A 21,776-nucleotide genomic window follows, 5' to 3' on the forward strand; every position below is an offset into this window, starting at 1 on the left:
CTCAGGGAGGGGAAAAGTGAGGAGAGGAGAGAAAATTTGGAATGCAAAACATTTTAAAATGAATTTTTAAAATTGTCTTTACAAGTAACTGGAAAAAAATAAAATATTATTTTTTAAAATTCCACATGAAGCTTGCAAATTTTGTTAAATACCCCTCCACCCTAGTTGTTCACAGACTCATCCAAGAGTCATGTCAGTTTTAGAGCGTTAGATTCAGCCTCATACTTGCTGAAAGGTCCCAGGAATGGATGGTGAAGAAGAGAATTCATAACAAGCACAGGGAGAATGTAGAAATGTGCTGATAACTACAGTAGCCAGAACATTTCCACTGATGACACTAATTTTAGCCTGCTGTTATATCCATTAGCAGCTGCAATTTCTTAGTGCTGACAACTCTGCTATGTAGTCTCCCAATTATGCCTTACAAATAGACAGGACAATTGACAATTTTTCCACAATTGTTAGTGATTCACTAGTAAAGCAGCAACTGAGACTTCAGAGGAACAGAATAGAAATCCCTGAAAACTAAATTGCATGTACCACCACTATTTCAACAGCCAATGAAGCAGTAAGTCTAATTTGGCATGTGGACACCTACACATTTTATCACCCCATATCAGACTGGCTCTTAGAGAAGCTGCTTTCCGTTGGGCCTCCCCAATATCCAATATAGTACACTGCACATCCTCACTACTCGATTCTCCAGTGCACATGAGTGTTTCTCCCACAGCGTGGCTTGCAGCCACTCCTGCTTGTCCACTTTGGGGAGCCCTGGTCTGTGTCCTTCAATAAGGTGACCTTTAGGAGTGTCCTCCAGGGCCGAGGGCCTTTCTCACTTTTCTCACTTATAAAAACACCGTGAAGCTCTTGGCCTGTTATTCTGTCCCTCTAACATCTTCTCTTCATACCACAGATTTTCTGATTGATATCTCTCATTCCGGTCCTCTTCTGGAGTTTCTTATTGGTTAAAGGATTGTATGTTGCTGGCTGGTGACAGACCCAACAGATGTATCGGGATTAAGGGTTGCCTTGCTACCTGAAATTGGCTTTCTTGTTTTTGGAGTTTGTGTGGTTTTCTTCCTTTTTCACAGCGGCAAAATGCCACAAAGTAGACGCTTAGTGTTTGTTGAATGCTTAAATGAATTTAGGTGGGACTACTTACACTCAGGCTAAGGGCCACTGAAGACAAGCTATGTCCCCCTCTAGTGCTAAGCCTTACAGTCCTATGATCCTAGCACAAATGAGGAAAAAGGCTTGATGTTATAAAGTTTCTACTGTCAATGTAAATATCAGCATAAAGCTGATCTCTGAAGCCCAGAGTTCTAAGAACCAAGAAGTCAGGCTCAGGGGAAAATGTATGCTGAAGGAAAGAAAAGAAGAAAAAGGGAAAAGCCTTTAAAGGATAAAAGAAAGAAATGGTAAGGGAACTACAGGGAAATTAGAACAGAAAAATGTCCTGAAGAAGTTGAGGAGAAAATTTTAAATGAAGATAAGCAAAGGCAAGGTCAAAAGAAAAAAAAGTCTTAGTGACTAAAAGAAGTCACTAGTGACCTTTGATAGTGTCGGTAGAGTGGTAGGATTGGTTGGAGGCAGAGATACAAATGAACTGCTACCAAAGACTGACTCTTGTCTCATTATCACTTAGAGGTGATCCTGGTTTCTCAAAGACTATTCTAGGGTAGTTTAAGCTCTGGCTTCAAAGATGACCCTAGAAATAGACTCTATCAGCTTTCTGAAAACCCGCCTGCTTAAATACAGAAAAGTTCATCATGAATAAATTGGTCACTAGATGAATTCTTCAGCCATGATAAACCATGAAACAAAGAAAAATATAAACTGCAAGAGATAAAGGAACTGATTCAAGTGTGTATCCAAATGCAACAAGAAACATCATTTTGGGGGCTATTTCATTAGTCTTTCAGTGTATGTAATAAGCACAAGCAAAAAAAGTCAACCAGGAAGACAATTACATCTTCTAGATCAATGCCCATTATAGAGAGTGAAATTAGAAAAATTCTACAAAGAACTTAATAAAGAACCTTAGCCCTTCAAATTAACCTTGGTGACAGCAATGCAAAAATCAGGTGGGTGTAATATTCTAAATCCTATGCCCATGCAAATTACATGTGTTTTTCCTGAAAGATATGAAATGAAATCGAGACTTTACTGACTTGGGGGACTAAAAATTTAATATACTGACATCACTTCTGTAGTTCCCTGAATATAAAATAGCCAGGAGGAAATCCAGGCACTCTCAGATACTTAACTGATGGATCCAGATAGGCAATTCAAGAAAAGGTACTATACTCAGATGCATCAACTTGAGGCATCCTCAACTCACATCTTTGTTGAATATCTTTTTATGGTTTGGTAGATTTCCTTTTGTTAATTGCTAAGTGATCTGTAAGTGTTTCATTTTGTTCCCACATCAAAAATAAACTATCAGGGGATTAGTCAAGCTTAGCCCAAAAAAGGTAGTTCCATAGAAAGAGAGTGAATGAATGAATATAATTGAATGGTAAAGAATAAGAGGTGTAAAGTCTCCTTGACTATACAGAAAATGCAACTCTAATTGATCATGAATCTTTAACTATACAGAAAATGCAGTTCTACCTATTATGAGTCTTAAAAATCAACACCAAATTAGAACATAGAATAAAATGAGAAGAAAAGGATATACAATTAAAATACCACCAACCTGTCCTAAAACAAACTCTTGCTGCCTCCCAGAACTGGGATCAGAAAAAAGGTAAAACATCAACACAGATCATCACTATTTAAGCACATTCAACTGATACAAATCAATCATTACAACAAAACCATCAAAACAGCCTTAAAATTGTCCTTTCCAATAAACATTTGATCTTCCTGCTTAAATAGAGATATTTATTGTGATCCCACTTCCCTCACTCTTCTTCCATGTTTGTAGCCTTCTCATGTAACCCAGTTATGAGAAATAAAAAGTTATAACTCCTTCTTCCCAAATTCTGCACTAGTATATTCCTCCTTTTATCTCTCCTTTTGTTTCTCTTCTTAAAACACTCAGAAAAGAAGCAATCTACCCCAGTTCCTCTGATTTTCTAATTTAACTACTTCAGTACCCTTTGAAGACTTTAAGGTTCTGAAGAGTAAAACACAAAAAACACTAATTTAAACTATAAATTCATTTGTAAAATCTTAGAGAAAAGGAAGAGAAGGGATCACACCAGGTACATCCCCACATAAAAGTTTAAAAAAAAAGGAAAAAAACGACTTTACAGAAAGTTTGTAAGAGCTAGTTATGCTACATTATTTCCAAGGAATTTAAAGATAAAACTGAAAGGCCAAGAAACCAATTAGAACAATGGAAAATTCAGCAAGATTTCCACAATAAAATGTTTTCCCCTCATCAATGACAATAGTGCCACTGCATTGTGCTCTATATGTAGTCCTTGAGGTGAAGTATGAAGGAAGCATGTAGTGAAAAATGATACCACAAAAAGAGAAGCAGAACTGAAATAAAATAATAAATTAAATTAATAAAATAAAAGAATGTGGAGAAATGCCAATTCTAGAAATGATACAATTCTTAAAGACTCAAGGAACTCATGTTCAAGATAAATGAAAAAGGAAAAGATACTAAATGATTAGAAAACTATTCATTAACATGCCTACTGTCCCATCTCTATAAAAAATATAGTATAAAAATTAAGAAGTTGAAAAAAGAATAGAAAATGTAAGCTGAGGACAAAAACAACTGAACTGATAAACAGGGAGAGATAATAATTTAACACCCAATGGCCTCTCCAGAAAAACTTAGGAAGACATTTATTTGGACAACTGAAAGAAGCTAAATGTGATTTTTAAAAAGGGAATAATAAAGTATAAAAAGGGAAAAGATAAGTACTCTTCAGAACCTTAAAGTCTTCAAAGGGTACTGAAGTAGTTAAATTAGAAAATCAGAGGAACTGGGGTAGATTGCTTCTTTTCTGAGTGTTTTAAGAAGAGAAACAAAAGGAGAGATAAAAGGAGGAATATACTAGTGCAGAATTTGGGAAGAAGGAGTTATAACTTTTTATTTCTCATAACTGGGTTACATGAGAAGGCTACAAACATGGAAGAAGAGTGAGGGAAGTGGGATCACAATAATATGAAATAAAGGAGGGTTGAAAACACATAGTTTGGTGTAGAAATAATGGAACATTAAAAGGAAAAAAAAAGAAAATTTTTAAAAAGCAATTAGAATTTAAAGAGATACTTTAGATTGCCTTTTAAAAAGTGGAAAGTGGGGGCAGCTAGGTGGTACAGTGGATAGAGAGCACCAGTCCTGAAATAGGAGGATCAGAGCTCAAATCTGGCCTCAGACACTTAACATTTCTTAGCTGTGTGATCCTAGGCAAGTACTTCACCCCAATTGTCTTAGCAAAACAAAACAAAAACAAAAAGTGGAAAGTGGCTGAATAAACTGTGGTATACAAATTTAATGGATTATTACTGCACTTCTAAGAAATCAGGAAAAGAGACAATATCAGAGAATTTGGGGTAGTTTAAACTGACTCAAAATGAAGTAAACAAAATCAGGAGAATAATTTACACAGGGACATCAATACAGCAAAGAAAAATAGCTTTGCAAGATTTCAGAACTTTGAATATATAATGATCAACCAATGGCTTAGAGAACGCACTGTCACCCACTCTTAAGTCTGTCAGGACCCAACTCCTATCAGAGAGGTGATAGACTCTTAAGTCAGAAAACCATTCATTTTTAGACATTTTAAACATTCTGGATTAGTTTTTTCTAATGTAATTTGTTATAAGAGGTCCCCCCCCTTTTCTTTTTCTTTTTAATTAGGGAAGCCTAGGAAGAATGGAAAGGTTAGCAAAAATGATATTAAAAAGGCAGACCATTGAAACATTTTTTAAATGAACAAAAAACCCCAGAAATTAGTTCAGAAGGAAACACAAACAGAATAGCTTTGAAAGTAACATGTTTTGTTTTTTCCCCCTGAGGCAACTGGGGTTAAGTGACTTGCCCAGGGTCACACAGCTAGGAAGTATTAAGTGTCTTGAGGCCAGATTTAAATTCAGGTCCTCCTGACTTCAGGGCTGGTGCTCTATCCATTGTACCACTTAGCTGCCCGTCCCCCCTCCCCCTCCAAAAAAAAAAGAAAGTAACATGAAATTGATCATAAACTTTTTAAAAAGCAAGCAATATGAAATAGAGATTCACATTTCCTTCTTATGGTCTGCTGTGAATATAGAAATACTCTTTTTTTTTTGGTGTTGAATTTCAGAATAAGAATTTTTTTTTTTTAGAAAAAATTTTATTGTCATTCAACAGAAGGGAGAGCCAAAAAAGGTGTGGCCTTGGTTCTTACAAATCTCTTTAACAGAATAAGAAATATTTTAAAAAGAACTTTTCTCCTTACTCCTTAAAAAAAAGGGGGTATAATGAACAGAACTAATAAGGAAGAAGAGAGGAGTTAAATTTTAATTGGGTAAATTATATAGTTCTATGATACTAAGAATCTCCCTGAAATAAAAACCCATTTAAAAAAAATATTCTTCTAGTGATTTAGTACAGAAGTAAATCATAGAATATAAGTTTTTGAGGAATTAAAATTTGTGAGTTATTTGGTGAGCATAAGAAATCTGAAGCGTTTTAGCAAGTTTGAGTCATATACAAAATGATACCAAAGAGATGTATACCTGGAAAAGGTAGTGGGCTAGTTATATATTAAGAAGGAAAGGTGTGGTTGCATGTTGCATGTCCCCCAACTCACCAGGTGGACCCTCAAGGAAAATTTGTGGAAAACCAAAAAGGATCAAAAGCATGTTTTGATGGATTTCAATCTGCACCATTAGAGGGAGCACTCACATTAATAAAGTCACAGGTCCATTTAAGTACTGAATAGGAGGTAGAGAATAGGGCAGAATGCATTTAGGAAATTCAAGCTCCTTTATGAAATAAAAACATTTTTTTAAAAAACCCAGTATCTTCTGAGATGCTACATGGTTGTAAATCACAGAATACCACAGACAATGGATACAGACAACTCATTTTAGAATTTTCAAAATGAAAGGAAGGAAAAAACAAAATGGCAGCTTGTGAGATGGCAGATATAAAAAAAAATTTTTTTCAAAATTGAAGAAATCTGTATCTTTTAAAGCAGGGATCCTCAAACTACAGCCCGCGGGCCAGATGTGGCAGCTGAGGATGATTTTTCCCCTCACCCGGGGCTGTGAAGTTTATTTAAAGGCCCATAAAACAAAGTTTTTGTTTTTACTATAGTCCGGCCCTCCAACAGTCTGAGGGACAGTGAAATAGCCCCCTATTTTAAAAGTTTGAGGACCCCCGTTTTAAAGAAAAGAAGGAGCCAATGGAGGAGAAATTGATGATGCTGGAAAAGGTAGAAATAAATCAGAAAGCAAGCTCTGTCAAAAATTGCTAAGAGTTGCATTCTAATAAGGTAAAGGAATAAACCTTACAAAAATACAGCGCCTTCTCTAAGACTGAAGAGAAATAAGAGAAAATAAACATAGGGGTAAAAAAGGTATTGAGGTACAAAGACAATATAATGAGAACGACCTAAGAGCTGAATTCAAAAAAGCATAAAGCTGCAGTGGGTCATAGCTATAGATTTTTCCACAAGTGTTCTGTGATCCTGGAGCAGGAGCAAAGAAAGTAGATGGTAAAGGGAATCTACGTTTGAATTTTGATATAAGGTTAAAAGTACTGGGATAGCTAGATGGGGCAGTGGATAGGCCCTAGACTTAGAGTCAGGAAGACTCATCTTCCTGAACTCAAATCTGGCCTCAGACACTTACTAGCTGAGTAACCCTGTTTACCTCAGTTTCCCCCTTTGTAAAATAAGGTGGAGAAGGAAATGGTGAACCACTCTAGTGCCAAGAAAACCCCAAGTGGGATCATGAAGAGACAATGTTGTATGGTCAAAGAAGCACAGAAGACAAAGAAGAGAAGCAAAGTACAGAGGAAAAAGCAGTAGAGACCCAAGTTGAAGGAACAGATCCCACTTGCATAGCCAAATAGAAGAAGTACTACAATACTAGGAGAGGGAAGAGCTGAGTGACTGGAGCATTTGTTTGTCTGTAAAGGGCAGAATCTGTGAATCTAAAGTAGTGCAAGGGAAAGAGCAAAAGAAAGGGTGTTCTCAGTGATACAACAATGCAGGTGAGTGGGAAGAGAATCGGATTTTGAGGTAAGAGCAAATCTTTGCTCAACAACATACTGAGCAAATAATTTATTTCTCAGTTTCTTCACTATAAATAAAAAAATTTCAATTAAATGACCTCTAAGGTCACTTCCAAATAAAGAAAAAATGAACTTCAGCAAAGTCTCTTTCTATCTTAGATCTATGATTCTACAAATAGGTGAAAAACTTTAAAAAGAATATAGGGGGAACACAATTAAATTTAACTGTCTCATATATCCTTTAAAGATTTAGCCAAGAAAACTACATGTAGTTTTGTCTCACATATCCTTTGGGATATGTATGTGTGTGTGTGTGTGTGTTGTGTGTATGTGTATATATACGTGTGTGTGTGTATGTGATTAAGAAAGTCTGAAATATGATATAGGCATACCTTACTGAATTTCTTACAAATATTACTCTTTTAAAAAATTAATTGAAAGTTTGTGGCAACTCTGTGTTGAATCAGCCCATTGGTGACATTTTTCCAGTAGCATACTCTTACATCATATCTGTGTCACATTTTGGCAATTCTCACAATATTTCAAATTTTTCATAATTTTATCTGTTATGGTAATCTATGATCAATATTTTACTATCAAAACTGTTTTGGGGCCCCCCCCCCCACTGCACCCATAAAAGATGGTGAACTTAATTGATAAATGTGTTCTAATTATCTCACTATACAACCATTCCCCTTTCTCTCTCCCTCTCCTTGGACTTCCCTATCCCATAAGATAAAACAATACTGAAATTAGGTTAATTAATAATACTACAATAGCCTCAAAGTGTTCAAGTGAAAGGTCAATTAATGCACCAAAACTTCATTGCTATCTAAATTTAGACACAACCACCACCCGGGTAGTGATCAGTCAGCAGCCATCAACATCAAGGCAAGATCCTCCAGACCAGTAAAAAAAATCACAATTCACAGAATGCTAACATCATAGTATTTTTAATGAAGGTATGTGCATTGCTATTTTTTTTTAAGACATAATGTTATTGTGCACACAAAACAACCAAAAAAAGAAAAATAACAGGACTCGTTTTACTGTTATATTTGCTTTGTTGTGATGATCTGGAACCAAACCTGAAATATCTCCAAGATATGTCTGTATTTTAGAAGAAAATGCCATTTTCATATAGTTCTCATTTAATCATAATAAGGTAAGAAAGTGGCTCAGAATTTGATATTACTATATTAGTCCTATTTCATTGTTCCTCTTGTCTTTGTTTAAAATCTTCTATACCAGAAAGCTTCTGTGCTGGAAATTTATCTAACTAACCAAATCCCAGATAATTTCAGTGATAAGTAACCAATCAGATCTTTCTCATATGCTGTCTGCTTTCTGAACTACTTTGACAGAGAAGTCCTCCAGGATCTTTTGATGGAAGTCATCACACCTATGGTTCTGTCAGTGTAATTCTCCTTCAGAATACTCCAACACATTCTTGGGGGTTAGAAGTGGAGGAGAGGATGCAGCAGTCATTTTAGGCCCCAGTCTTTCCCTGTATATAGTAAAAATTCACTTAATACAGGACTATTACTTTCATCACTCACTGGCCTGACTCTTCTTTGAAAATCTCCTCTCAGTTCTAAGATGGCTACAGTGTCTTAGAACAGATACTCACCCCCTTATGAAGTTAAATCCATGTGCACATACCAGGAGGTTCCCATATGCATCAACTTTCAGCAAGTTCCCATACAATGTATCAAAGACCAGTCCCCTATATGAAAAAAATTGTTTTAAAGTAGACATTTAATAACAGAAGCAAAAATCACATCACAGCACTACTATAAACCCTAACTCACAGAGCAGAGACAAATAAGTATGATGTGATCTATGATGTGGGGTTTGTCACCAAACAATGGCAGTCACCAAAAATTGGGATTCAATCATGTGAAGAATTCATATTTTTGACAAAAGATAGATTTATTTAGGTCAGAGATTACAGACAAAATAAAGGGATATAATAGATACTGGGAATGGTAGATATGAAATAGAGTGGGAAAGCATATGAATGTCAAGTTCTTCAGTGGAACTCACAATTACAGTAGAAAGGGAGCATCCCATGAGACTGGGACATATCCTTAGCTGGCAGGCTAAATCCTGAAAGGACTTAGCCCCCTAGTTAACTGTAAGGAGGAGAAGTGGGGTTGGAAAGCAGAGTGGAGTTAGGGGAGGTACTATGTGGCACAGAAGAAGGGGAAAGATGCCAGGAGGCCTTGGTGGGCCAACTCAAAGGGAGGTAGCAGCAAAGCCATGGGCCATAAAGTTGTTTGATAGGGAAAATTTAGCCTGAGGATCTTGACATAACTTGGATTTCTGACTGGGATTATTTTTAGAGGATGGGACCATAGATCTCCATTATCAGAGCTTTCTTCCTGCCTATCTCAGGGATTAATTTTTATTAATTCCTCTGCTAACCACACCTAGCATTGAAGACCTCAACTAGGATGTCCCAGAAAAAATATAAACTTTGGAGGTTGGACTAGATATATACAATTTTTAAAAGACAGGCAAGACTTGGCTCTTTTCAACAATGAGGTAATTCAGGCCAATTCTAAGAAAATTGTAATGGAGAGAACCATCTGCATCCAGAAAGAAGATTACGGGTAATGAATATGGATCACAACATAGTACTGTCACCTTTGTTGTGGTTGTTTGCTTGCTTGTTTGTTTTTTCCCTTTCTCATTTCTTTCCTTTTTGATCTGATTTTTCTTGTGCAGTATGATAAATCTAGAAATATGTTTAGAAGAATTACACATGTTTAACCTATATTGGATTACTTGCTGTCTAGGGGAGGGAAGCAGAGGGAAGGGAGGGAGAAAAATTTGGAATACAAGGTTTTACAAGGGCAAATGTTGAAAATTATCTTTGCATGTATTTTGAAAATAAAAAGCTATTATTTTAAAAAAGACAAGCATCAGATATCTTTTATAAGAAGTGATGCACAACTAGATATTCAAGGAAAATAAGTTATTAGATCTAAGTTTTCCTGCTAAATCTACAAAATACAGCATTACTATTCCAGTGTTAAGAGGTCTCTGAACCCTTTTTTTACACACTTCTTACTAAGTGACCCTATCAGCTCCCATAGGTTCAATTATCATCTCTGCACAGATAACTTAGAGAACTACATGTCCAGCTCACCTAAGCTCTGAGTTCACATTTCTGATTATTGTCCATTTAGAATTAAACCAAACTGATTCGACCTGGTGTGCTATGGGCACTTGAAACTTAACATATTCATAACAGTTCTCATTAGCTTTCCTTTTAGCTCTCTATTCTTTTGAACTTCCTTATGAATGAAGAAGGTAGAACCATCCTTTCACAGTCACCCAGGATCACAATTCCTCTCCCCACATATATAAGCAGTTGCTAAACTTGTTCTTGTGACATTTCACAGATTTGTCCCTACTCGTAGAGTTATTACCATAGTATAGGCTCTTATAACCTCTGGATCACCACTATAGCTTCCACCCATTTCAATCGCTTCTTCACTGCCAAATTAATTTACTAAAGTACAAACCTGACCCGATTTATCCCTGTCCTCAATAAACTCTTGTGGTGTAGGATCAAATATATACTCCTCTGTTTGACACTGAAAGCTTTTCACCATTAGGCCCCTTCCTACTTTTCCAGGCTTCCTAGATATTAATCCCCAAAAGTACTGTAAAGTCCAGCTATACTATCTAATTGCTCTTCTTCATACATGGTATTCCATCTCCCACCTCCAGGCATTTGCACTGTCTTCCATGCGTAGAATATATTCCTTACCTTCACCTCCTGATCCTTGCCTCTCCTTCCCCAAACTACCTTGTACTTACTCTCTATATATTCCCTATAAACTTAAATATACTCTCTTGTCAGAACACAAGTTCCCTGAGGACCACTTTCTCTTTTCTCTCTGTATCCCTGGGGTTTTGCACAGTGCTTGGCATACAACAGGTACTTAATAATTGCTGCTTGATTGACTCGAAGCTGATTTAAAATACCATGACTTTATTTCCAAGAATGTAATGCTCTGTTGATGTAAATGCTCTGTGAGACAAGTTTTAATAAACAGAGGCCAGAAAAATCTTCTCTCTCCTTTCAGAAATAATTTGGTAGCTATTAACTTTTGTGGGCAAAAGGTAGTGTACCATATAAAAAGTTCAAGAGACACAAATTCTGGGTAATTAATCACTTCTGTAATGGGCTGAGGCTTGAGTTGATGCCCTGAGGTCCCAAGCACATGAGGCTAAATAGTAATTGGACCATACTCTATTAATATATAAGCTTGGAGAAAGAATAGCCCCCGCCCACTCTTTGTGCAAGTCCTGATGTGTTGTATAGGAAATGACGATTCTGGTGGGTGGAGGCAGGGGAGTGAAAAAGGAAGGGGAGGAGATGGCTCAGTGGGTAGAGCACCAGCCCTGAAGTCAGGAAGAAGGGGAGAAGATGGGTCAGTGGGTAGAGCACCAGCCCTGAAGTCAGGAGGACCTGAGTTCAAATCCAGCCTCAGACACTTAACAATTCCTGGTTGTGTGACCATGGGCAAGTCACTTAACCCCAACTGCCTCAGTCCATTACACACTTCATTAATCATGCAAGCAGATAATTAATAAAATAGATCAGTGGCACTCTCAAATGCCAAAGATGCCTCATGGAACCCAATCAATGCTTATGTGCAATTGGAAAAATGGACACTCCTGAGGGCGGCAATCAACTCTGTAAACAATTAATGAGAAGAATGAATATTATAATGAGAAGTGGGCCTACTCTAATGAGGCACTGAGGGAAGTGACCGATCACTCTAGTTCCCAGACACTCCCCTCCCCCACCCCCGTCCCCCTCAGGCAATCTAGACAAAGGAGCTACTTGCCCTTGACCAAATCTGCCAGAGAAGAACACAATGGGCCAGATTTCCCCATAGATGACTTTCTTTGGTAAGTTTTCTAGCTGAGTGGGGCAACAACTCCAAGATTTCATCTCCTTTCATCCTGCCCTTCAGAGATCTAATCTCTAAATGAGGAAGGGAAAAAATCCTGGATCTCCCCAAAAACTAATTATTTAATATTCATTTCTCTCATTGGTTATGTCAGTCCCATACCAATGCCATTTACAATTACCTTGTAGGGAATGTAGAATCATAGACAAAACTGAGCAGCTCCTGGGGGTATCCAATGGAAACTAATCTTTCAACAGTCAGGTCAAAACCAAGAGATTCATACTCCGGGGATTTATACACTGCACAAAGAAGAAATACTTAATTAGTCAATGCAAAAGAACCGTCAATTAAGGCAGAAGGCAATTGAAAGTTATTTCTTCTCTTCCCCTCCCCTAACACTGTCATTTTTATTCTTCCAACTTAGGTTCCACTGTGCTCATGCACACTGTGATATGGGAATTCTGTTATAGACTATAGAAATGAAGTTGCTATTTTGATACCAGATCAAACTTGCAAAAGTCCAGCAGAATTCCTTATCTCAGACAAAATTCATGCTAAACATTATTTCTCCTTCTACCTACCATCTCCCTTTCTAGTCCCATGTTATCAAAGTATAAAATCTAAACTGTATAGCTATTTGTATGGTCAATATTTTCAAAAAAATAATATTGATGGGAATCAGACTGGAGGTTTATAAATAACAAAGGGTTCATCATCACACATCTAGTGTGACAAGAATCTTGTGATTTTATCAAACTTTTTTTTGCTTCTTTGAGAGTCTTTGGCTTGATATTGGTTTTACATTCACTTTCCACCAACATGTTCAATTGCATTTGCTAGACAGAATATACATTTCTTAATCAACTGTTACAATGTTAAATCTATCAAAATTTCATTATAAAAAGGTTTCAGTTCATTACACAGAAAATGTTGTTCCTTTAAATAGCTCTCCTCCAAATGGGATGTTTAGGCAGGCATCACTCCATTATATAAATAGTAGAGTCAGACAAGCAAGTAGTCCACAAATGATGAAACATGTGAGATATCCTTTCATAAACCATGATTTTTAAAAAGCAGTCTAATTTTTGCAAATTGGGATCAGCACTGATAGTTTGATATAGTAGTAGGGAAATGTAGGAGAGTTGGATTTCCCATGGGCATGTAAACTTAAAAAATAATCAATGAAAGGAGGTGATGTCATGATGCAATGATGGTCTAAGGGATGAGAAGGTACAACAAATTAATACTCCTCATAAAGGGCTTGCAGAAATAGATTAGCGGAGATGATACCAATAAACATATAAATCTGTTAGTTCATTAAGTGGATATGAGAAAAGCAGAATAACTCTATGTAGTCTCATGATACCACTAGTTAGATTGCTGTTGATCACAGATTGCTTCTGACTACTATTACATTATTTGATCTCACTCTCCTGACCAATTTTTCAGTTCAGTTCATTCTGCTTGTTCATGATGAAATTTTAATTTGTGTCTCTCTTTTCCCCTCTCCTCACTATCACAAAAGTCACACTGGGGTATCCACTGAAAAAATGGAAACTCAAACTATCAGACAGATCTTGGGTCTCTCTCATCTCCAAAGTGCAAATGACAAAAGGGAGACTACTTACTAGTCTCTTTTTCTGTCTACCAGGTTCTTAATAATGCCCTACTATCTGCTGTCACTTGCAAAACTATCTGAGATTTTTTTTACCCAATTAAATTGTAAAGTTGAAGCCCTCTATGTTTAGGTAGGTTAAGCTGACAGTCTGTTAGATTTTTTTTTGCTTTAGCACAACACTACCTTGTCTTCAATATTTAAAGTCTTCAATATCAAAGGTACCAGGAAATCACTGAATAATCTAACTCTAAGGGAACTTTTGGAATATTATAAGGCATCCTGCTGCCCCAGGTATGGATCAAATCCCATTACAACAGTTCTACAAAGCAAAAAGTTCTGTCCCACAACCTATTTATTGTGATACAACAAAACTGCAATACAATTTTTAAAAAAATTCTAATTCTACAATGCTATGGAATTCATTTTAATAGGATCTGATCTGTACTAAATTTTTTTCAATGACTGCTTCTCATAAACTCTCCAGGAAAAATTAATTACTTTTATATGTCATTACCCATGTTTACTCTCTAAAAAATACTAAGGCTCTTAAATTGGGGAGGTGGGTAATCAGAGAATGATGGAATGACTGCTGATTAAAACCTAGCCTTTTTTGAAATAGTTTGGAATAAAAACCAATAACTTTCCTCAGGGATTTCAACACAAAACAAGAAATCCTCACACCTTCAAACTACAATTTTAAAAAACAATTCCTAGAAACAATAGGAAGAAAAGCACTACATACTTTATAAAAAGAATAATTCATTCATAAAGGGCAAAATTTTCTGTCTAAGAGCTTTGCCTGAAAAAGCCATTTCATATAAATGCCTTAACTTTATATAGACCCTTTTCTTCCCATGCACAACTAGATATACTTCAAAGGGACAAATGATGTTTCCCCATTCTGTAGCTAAGAAAAATGAAGCTCAGAGATGGCAAATTACTGACCTAAACACACAAAGCAAGTAAAGAACTGAGTTGGCACCAGAATCCAGCTCTCTTGATTTTCAATCAAGTGGTCTTTCCAGTGAAGTCCACTACTGCCACAGAAAGATTAGAGTGCACAAAGCTATCACAGTGGAGACATCAGATTAGATCCTTGGTGGTGAAAACACACAGTTCTCCAATTACTCTAACACTGTCCAAAGTAAACTCTACTTTAATTAGTCACAGGTGGGAATGGATTTTGAATGTAGAGAGTCCAAGTTCCATCTTGACAACCCTCTTCATTTCAGCAAGCACTATATTAATCAGTATGAACTACAAGCTATTGACATTTCCTTACACGCTGCCCAGATAGTCATTTCAGTAACATGACTACCCAGTCATTAAACTGTCTACTTGAGAAACACACAGTGTAAATATGCCTTGGGGCAAGAAGGGTGCTGGAGAGACTGCTCCAAGTTCGCCAATATAGAGCACAGGAAAGAGTTTATCCTTCCGACACTGCTTTCAGAGAGTATGTTTAGTTACCATTTGCTATCCTGGTTGCAGAAATGTGTTCATGAAAAGACCCTTTACTCCTGAAACCAAGTAAATATGCCCTTAAACCGCTTCCTAAAAATATTTTAAAATCCCTTTTCATCCCAGTCCCTGGGAAAACAGCCTCAGCCATTTGTAGGGCACAAGGAATGCCACCTATTCAAGGCTTGCCATGCACAGACTGCAGGGATGTATGCTTCTGCACAGCTGCAGGGGCTCGAGTTTCGACTCCTCTTACAGGCTGGGAGCAAGTAAATGGTGTTCAGCCTCAAGCCCAATTGTTAGACTCTGACCTTTTTGTGCCTGCGAAAAGCAGCCCAAGGCCTGAAGCTAAATATAATCATCACAGATTCCCTGCTCATTTATTTCTTCTTTAAAGAGGGTCCTCAGGCCTACCCCAATGGGCCCAGATCTCAAAGACAAAAGGACAAGTTATTTTCAGGGCCCCAAGTTCCAAAACAGAGAAATGTTTCAGCCACTAAAGCAGCACACAGTGTTCTCATATTACATAACTCCACTAATAAAGAGAACAGCCAAAGCTCTGAAAGCTGAAGTTACTGATAGCACTTAAAGATATTGCTGACTCTATAATTATTGATAGCACAATTTAGAGATATATTTAATATTAAAGAGAACTGTTTCTTCTACAATTTGTTTGGAGGGAAAAGAATGAAAAAAATCAATTAAAGCTCTGGAGGTGGACCCTCAGACTCTGTTAGGAGTAGTCACTGATTATATAGACAGGCAGGACCTGTGTTAGAAGAGAAAGCCCCCTTGGAATGAGCAGGAAGTTGTGCAGGGAAGTTTGGAACCCTCATGCACTTTTTACCTTTGCTGCCAAGACATATGTGTAGCAGTTTTATAGGCTTCCTGAAAAAGAAAAGGCAAACCTCTATAAAGGTTTGAGCCTAGGCAAAGTGCTGCTGCCAAAATGATAACTCACATGAGGCAGATGCAGATGCAGAGTGTCACTCCAGTCTTGAAGGAGTTACACTGGCTCCCCTGTTAAAAAAAACAAACAAAAAAACCAAGCTGGTTTTAAAACTGTTGTGATGGGCCAGGACAGGGAGGCACCATCTGGGGATTGGGTGTTTACTGGAGCCGCTGCCATCCTGGTGGAAACATCCTCCGGCTTGCAATTGCTAAAATTAGCCTTATCAGATATTCCAAAATACAGGTGTAGAAGATAGTGTAGGTTCTGTTTACTTTTCTTGTACCCTGAATCTGGAACATACTCCAAGTCTGGTCCTGAAATATTAAGTCAAAAGATATACAGATGGAAAGAAACTCCTCTCATTTGTCTTATCACATTATTTTTTTATATGACAAAGACTGAATGTAGCCTGTAAGAGACACTAATTATTATACTGTATCTAATGAAACAAAGGTGACTTCAAAGGACATAAAAGCAAACTAGAATACACTCACTACTTGCTTCAAAGTCAACACTTAATTTGGTAATCTATAAAGGAATCAGCCTGCCCCTGCTTCTCCCCACCACCGTTTCATACCCTCAATATGGAAAGATAAAACTGACATAGTCTGATCAGATGCCCAAGTTTAAACTAGAGAATGAAACTGAATTGGATGGACTGCATTTGTAAATACTATTTCCAGCAGAGTTTAATCAGTACATTTCACTCAAGGCCCAATTCTGTCACTGGGCATTTTCATCTGTAAAGAATTTTTAATGTTCCTTTCCTTTAATGAATAGGATGGTCTAGATGGCCCTTGAGGTCCTTCTTAAATTCTGGATTTATGAGGATGCTCAGCACCGAAAGGAAAAAAGGTTATGCTAGAAGTAAAATGAAAGGGATAGGATATGTTAGTGACTTTGTACTTTTAAGCATTAAGAAAAATTTGACCAATAATATCAAACTGGTTTGTTTTGTTTTCATATTTGGTAACTAATAATAGTATTGAGGAACAATTTTATTCCATTCTACTTGACAATTAGTCATTTTACCTATGTAAAGTTAAATTAAAAAGATCAATTGCCTAATCTAGTTAGAAGAAAACAAGTTGAAAATGTGATACATTTAACTATACTAGTTTCTAAAATTGTTAAAGTCATATAAATTAACTTCTCAGAAGAATAAAGTTATCTTCTTCAAAGAAACCCATGAGCAGGTAGGCCTTCTATCTCTGGGCAACCTTTGGTGTGCCCTAACATAAACCCTATTGCGTGGCTCTTCAATCAGACAGATATTGCTAAGAGAGAATCTGTTATCCAGTGGAAAAGCAAAAGATGATGACTTATGTTTCAAGAAATTTGTCATAAAACAGATAATAAGAAATCAACAAATCACCTCCAGGCCGTTGCACCTCTCACTGCACTGTCAAACTCTACCTTTTAAAACAGCCATTGCATCTTTAGAGTCCACTAGAGTCTAAGTTACATGAGAGTAGGAATTAAGTCTTTGCTTCTCCAGAATCTAGCCTATAGCTATATATGTTACAGCAAATGTTCAATAAATGTTGGATCAGGAAATGGAGTGGAAAAAAGCCCTACATTTATATAGTTATTGGATTGTGTGGCTCTGCTCCAGAGATTCAAGGCATACTAAATACACGTTAGGCCCCAGCTATGGGTTTTTAAATATGCATTTTTCATAAAGTATTTTATCTCCTCAAGAATCTTAAAAAAATGTTTTTTTCAGCTGAACAGGTTTCATTTTTTACTAACATGGAATATGATAAAAATAGACCTAGAACAGTAACTTTTAACTATTATTTGAAAACATTCTACCATGTTTTAAATTATCAAAAAGAAAATACCACAAATTTATTTGTTTAATATTATAAATTTCTTTAATCTTACAATCAAGTTGAAGATATTATGCTATAATTGAATATATCAGTCCTTAATAATTTGATGAATATTAATTCACTGGGATCAGAATAACAACATCAGACCACCAAAAGAATCTATCATGACACCATTAACAGACAAAAAAGTCTGAAGAGTTGCAGAACACATTAGTGAAACTGACTAGTAAATGAATATTATGTCAAAGCACAAAAGGAAAATAAAAATGCATATTTTCAAATGAAATATAAATATAGGATTTACATTTTAAAAATTTAAAAAAAAATTTAGCACACAGATTATTTTTGGTGAACTAGAAAGGTAAAATAATCAGCACTGTTTCAATAAGCAAAACTGACAAACTAAAATCACTAATGTAATTAACACTCTGTTTTGCAATTTAGAAGAAAATTCCAAAATAAAGATTCAAAATTGCTGTTAGAAAGATTTTTGAAAATGAAATAGAAGCTCAATAAATGTTTTTTGAAATGTTTGACTAAAGTGATAAAGAGACTGGTATAGATGGGTTGTTACATTGCTATAACCAACATTTTGGAACATCATAATAACTGACTAAAACACTGAGTTCTGAGCACCATTTAAGAAAAGTTTTTTAGAAATGAGAAGACAACTCAAGCAGAAATCCAAAAAAGGTACTCACGTTTCAATAATCACAAAGTATCCTGGAAAATGTTGCTGCTAAAACATGCATCCCAAGGGAATAAAAGAAAATCATAGCAAAGAAATATAAAACTTAAAGAGTTGGAAGGTCACTTTGACCTAATCCTTTGCTGTAACACAATAACAATTTGAATAACCTTAAACTAATCCTTCCACATGACTGCCCCCCCAAAACTAAATGTCCAAAATTATAGTAATAATAAAATAAAATACTAAAAGAAAAAGACCGAAGTAAAAGTATAGTATTAAAATTCATTTTCATTAAAAAATGAACTTGGAAATTTTCAAGGTATACAAGGAAAATCAATAGGAATAAATTTAATTTTGCTGTCATGTCAAGCTTGGAAGTAAATATGGTTCCACTGATTAGTAGCCTATGTATAGAGAAATTCATTAAGATGAATGGAAGGTAGCCAGGTACCCAATCAGGCACTGAGTAGAAAAAAAAGCCAGGTTTTTAAACAATTTTTCCTAATTTTGAAATGTCCTGAAAAAGTACGCTATATACTGATACAAAACTGAAAAAGTAAAAGTTATTGAAAGATGCCAAAATAAGATACAGAGAATTAAAAAATTTTGAAACAAATTGTTTCTCAATATTTAGTATTCCATATATCAAATAACTAAATTCTCAGTATGAGTACTAAAGTACCATCTTCTTTAAAAATGGCCCCTATTCCATGAAATATTTTATTTATTCTTTTAAGTAGATGTTAGAAAACTATTTTATTTGGTAACAAGAACAAAAGTAGTTTGCAACTTGCTGAAAATGTGAAAAATGGAAAAAAAAATGTCTTGGGTTTGTAGACCACAGTTAGGGGTTTGAGGTTTGCGTCCCAGCTTTGTCACCTGATCACATAGATGAGCTTGGGGAAGTTATTAAATTTGTCTGTTTGTTGTCTGTTGTCTAAGTTTTCGCATCTGTAAAATAAGGCATTGGACTAGAAAATTATTTAAGGTCCCTTCAACTCTAAATCTAAAAACCCATGATCCAATGAAAAAAAGAAACTAAAGAAGCTAAAGAAAAATAATTTTATAAGAATAATTCATTATTTCCAAATAATTTTAATGTCAAATGATTAAGAAAAAGGTACTAGACAAAGGGGTATTAGGGTTACCCTTCTCAAATAAATAAGGGAGAGTATGAGTAAAAAAAATTTTCCATTGGCAACCATTGGCAAAACAGGGTTTTCTTTCTTTGTTTCTAGGACCATCAATAAATCATAGGATGAAAATAAAATACTGAGCTTCTAATGTTTTCCCTTTTAAAAAAAACTGATCAAATTCCCTTTGTATTTTGCCTTTCAGTACCTCTATGACCATTTCCCCTCATAAATTCTGCTTTGTAAAAATTCTGTGCTTTAAACTGGAGAACTATATAGAGGGCAGAGTTTATCTGGCTTTTTGCAACATGTCTCTACTTTTTAAAACAACAAAACAATGTATAGAAGAATATATACTTACTTCATAGATGATTTCAAATTATCCCCAAGCTACTGCTTAAACACTTTCCACACATTTGGAGACAAATGCAACAGAGTAGAAGAGTATTTGATTAGCAATAACTTGTATGACTAAATTACAAATTAAGTGTTGCGACAGAATATTTCAAATACTTTCAATTTTAAAGTCTTGAATAAAGAGCCAGTCCCTTTCAGGCATTGTTTACAAAGTTTTGGGAGGAACTATAGAGAGTGACATGTTGAGTCAAGGATATTAAAATGTAAAACAAAAACATGGTAGATAAAAACATGGCAAAAGACAATATCAAAGCAGGTAAAACCATCACTGGGCACCTCAGTAGCACAAAAGCTAGTCTAAATGGATCTGGAGACAGGAAAACCTGTGATCACTTCTGGTCTCAGACACTTCCTAGTTGCATGACCCTGGGCAATTCACTGATTTAATCTAGTTTGCCTCAGTTTCCTCATTTGTAAAATGAGCTGGAGAAGAAAATGACAAATTACTCCAATATCCGTGCCAAGAAAATCCCAAACAGGGTTGCAAAGAGTCGAATGCAACTTAAAAATGGCGAAACAACAATAAAACAATCACTAGTATAATACAATTCAAGAAACAGTCTAGTAAAATTGGAAGTCTAGTTATTTAAAACACCACTGAATGCATTTCAAAATGTGAATTCTCACTCTAAAAAGCAAACTACTCAAAAACTAAAAAATTAAGAAATGAATTTTAAAATGACAAAGCTCACAGTGCCTGGTACATTGAAGACATTTAATAAAGCGTACTGATTTGATTAATTAGATAATTGATTTTTTAAACCAACACACCGAATATTGTTTCAAAACAGAAATTCTTACTTGCAAAATGCTTTAAGTTTTATTTTTTTAAAAAAAACTTACCCCAAATTGACCCTGAAAGTAGGAAATTCAAGTACTATTGGCATTTTTACATAGGAGGAAACTGAAGAATGATTTGAACACAATCCAACAGTATATGTCAAAGTTAAGAGAGTCACCTTGGGCAGTTTAACATTTATTCTCATGATGCTGTCACTGCACGGAATAGTTTTGAAACTTCCTTTTTAGAGGGATGTATTTATTTAGATGTATAAATTCTGACAGATTTGGGATTTTTCTTATAACTTCTTTACTAAACAGTCATGCCCACTTAATTATCACCTTATCAGCTTGGTGAAGTCATTTTTCATAAGTATAAATGATATATTAGCTCCCTTTACAGATGTACTTAAAAACAAAAAACCTAAAATCTAGCACCAAATGTAATATAATCCTTTCACAAATCCTTAATTTTCTCTTGGATGCTGTGCCCTAAGTTATTTTTGGTTGATTTTTAATTTTACAGCTTATCCAAGTTTGTTTAAACAAGTCAACTTATCTATCTTATTCCATTTTTGAAAGAGAAAATAAAACTCCTTTTGATGGGAAACAGGGTAGCAAAAATAAGATAACAAGATAGAATTTTTCATATAATATTGTTTCCCCCTTAAAAATTATATACATTTCTATGAATTTACAAATAGCAATCTGAAAAAATTTTTGAAAAGCTGAATATTTTCACATCTCATGTGATATTCTTTAC

At 35.5% G+C, this 21,776-nt stretch overlaps 1 protein-coding gene across 4 annotated transcripts in view; it reads right to left on the minus strand.

The window, feature by feature from the left end:
* NT5C2 (5'-nucleotidase, cytosolic II) overlaps nt 1-21,776 on the minus strand; it is a 116,225-nt gene that overhangs the window by 23,590 nt on the left and 70,859 nt on the right. For all 4 annotated transcript variants that reach the window (XM_051981329.1, XM_051981328.1, XM_051981327.1 and 1 more), the window contains 2 exons: nt 12,308-12,425; nt 8,823-8,918 (listed from right to left, as the gene is read on the minus strand). In XM_051981329.1, coding sequence (XP_051837289.1) covers nt 8,823-8,918; nt 12,308-12,425 — 214 coding nt within the window. The remainder of the gene's footprint in view (nt 1-8,822; nt 8,919-12,307; nt 12,426-21,776) is intronic.

Source organism: Antechinus flavipes, chromosome 2 (genome assembly GCF_016432865.1).
Source record: "Antechinus flavipes isolate AdamAnt ecotype Samford, QLD, Australia chromosome 2, AdamAnt_v2, whole genome shotgun sequence".
Classification (NCBI taxonomy): domain Eukaryota; kingdom Metazoa; phylum Chordata; class Mammalia; order Dasyuromorphia; family Dasyuridae; genus Antechinus; species Antechinus flavipes.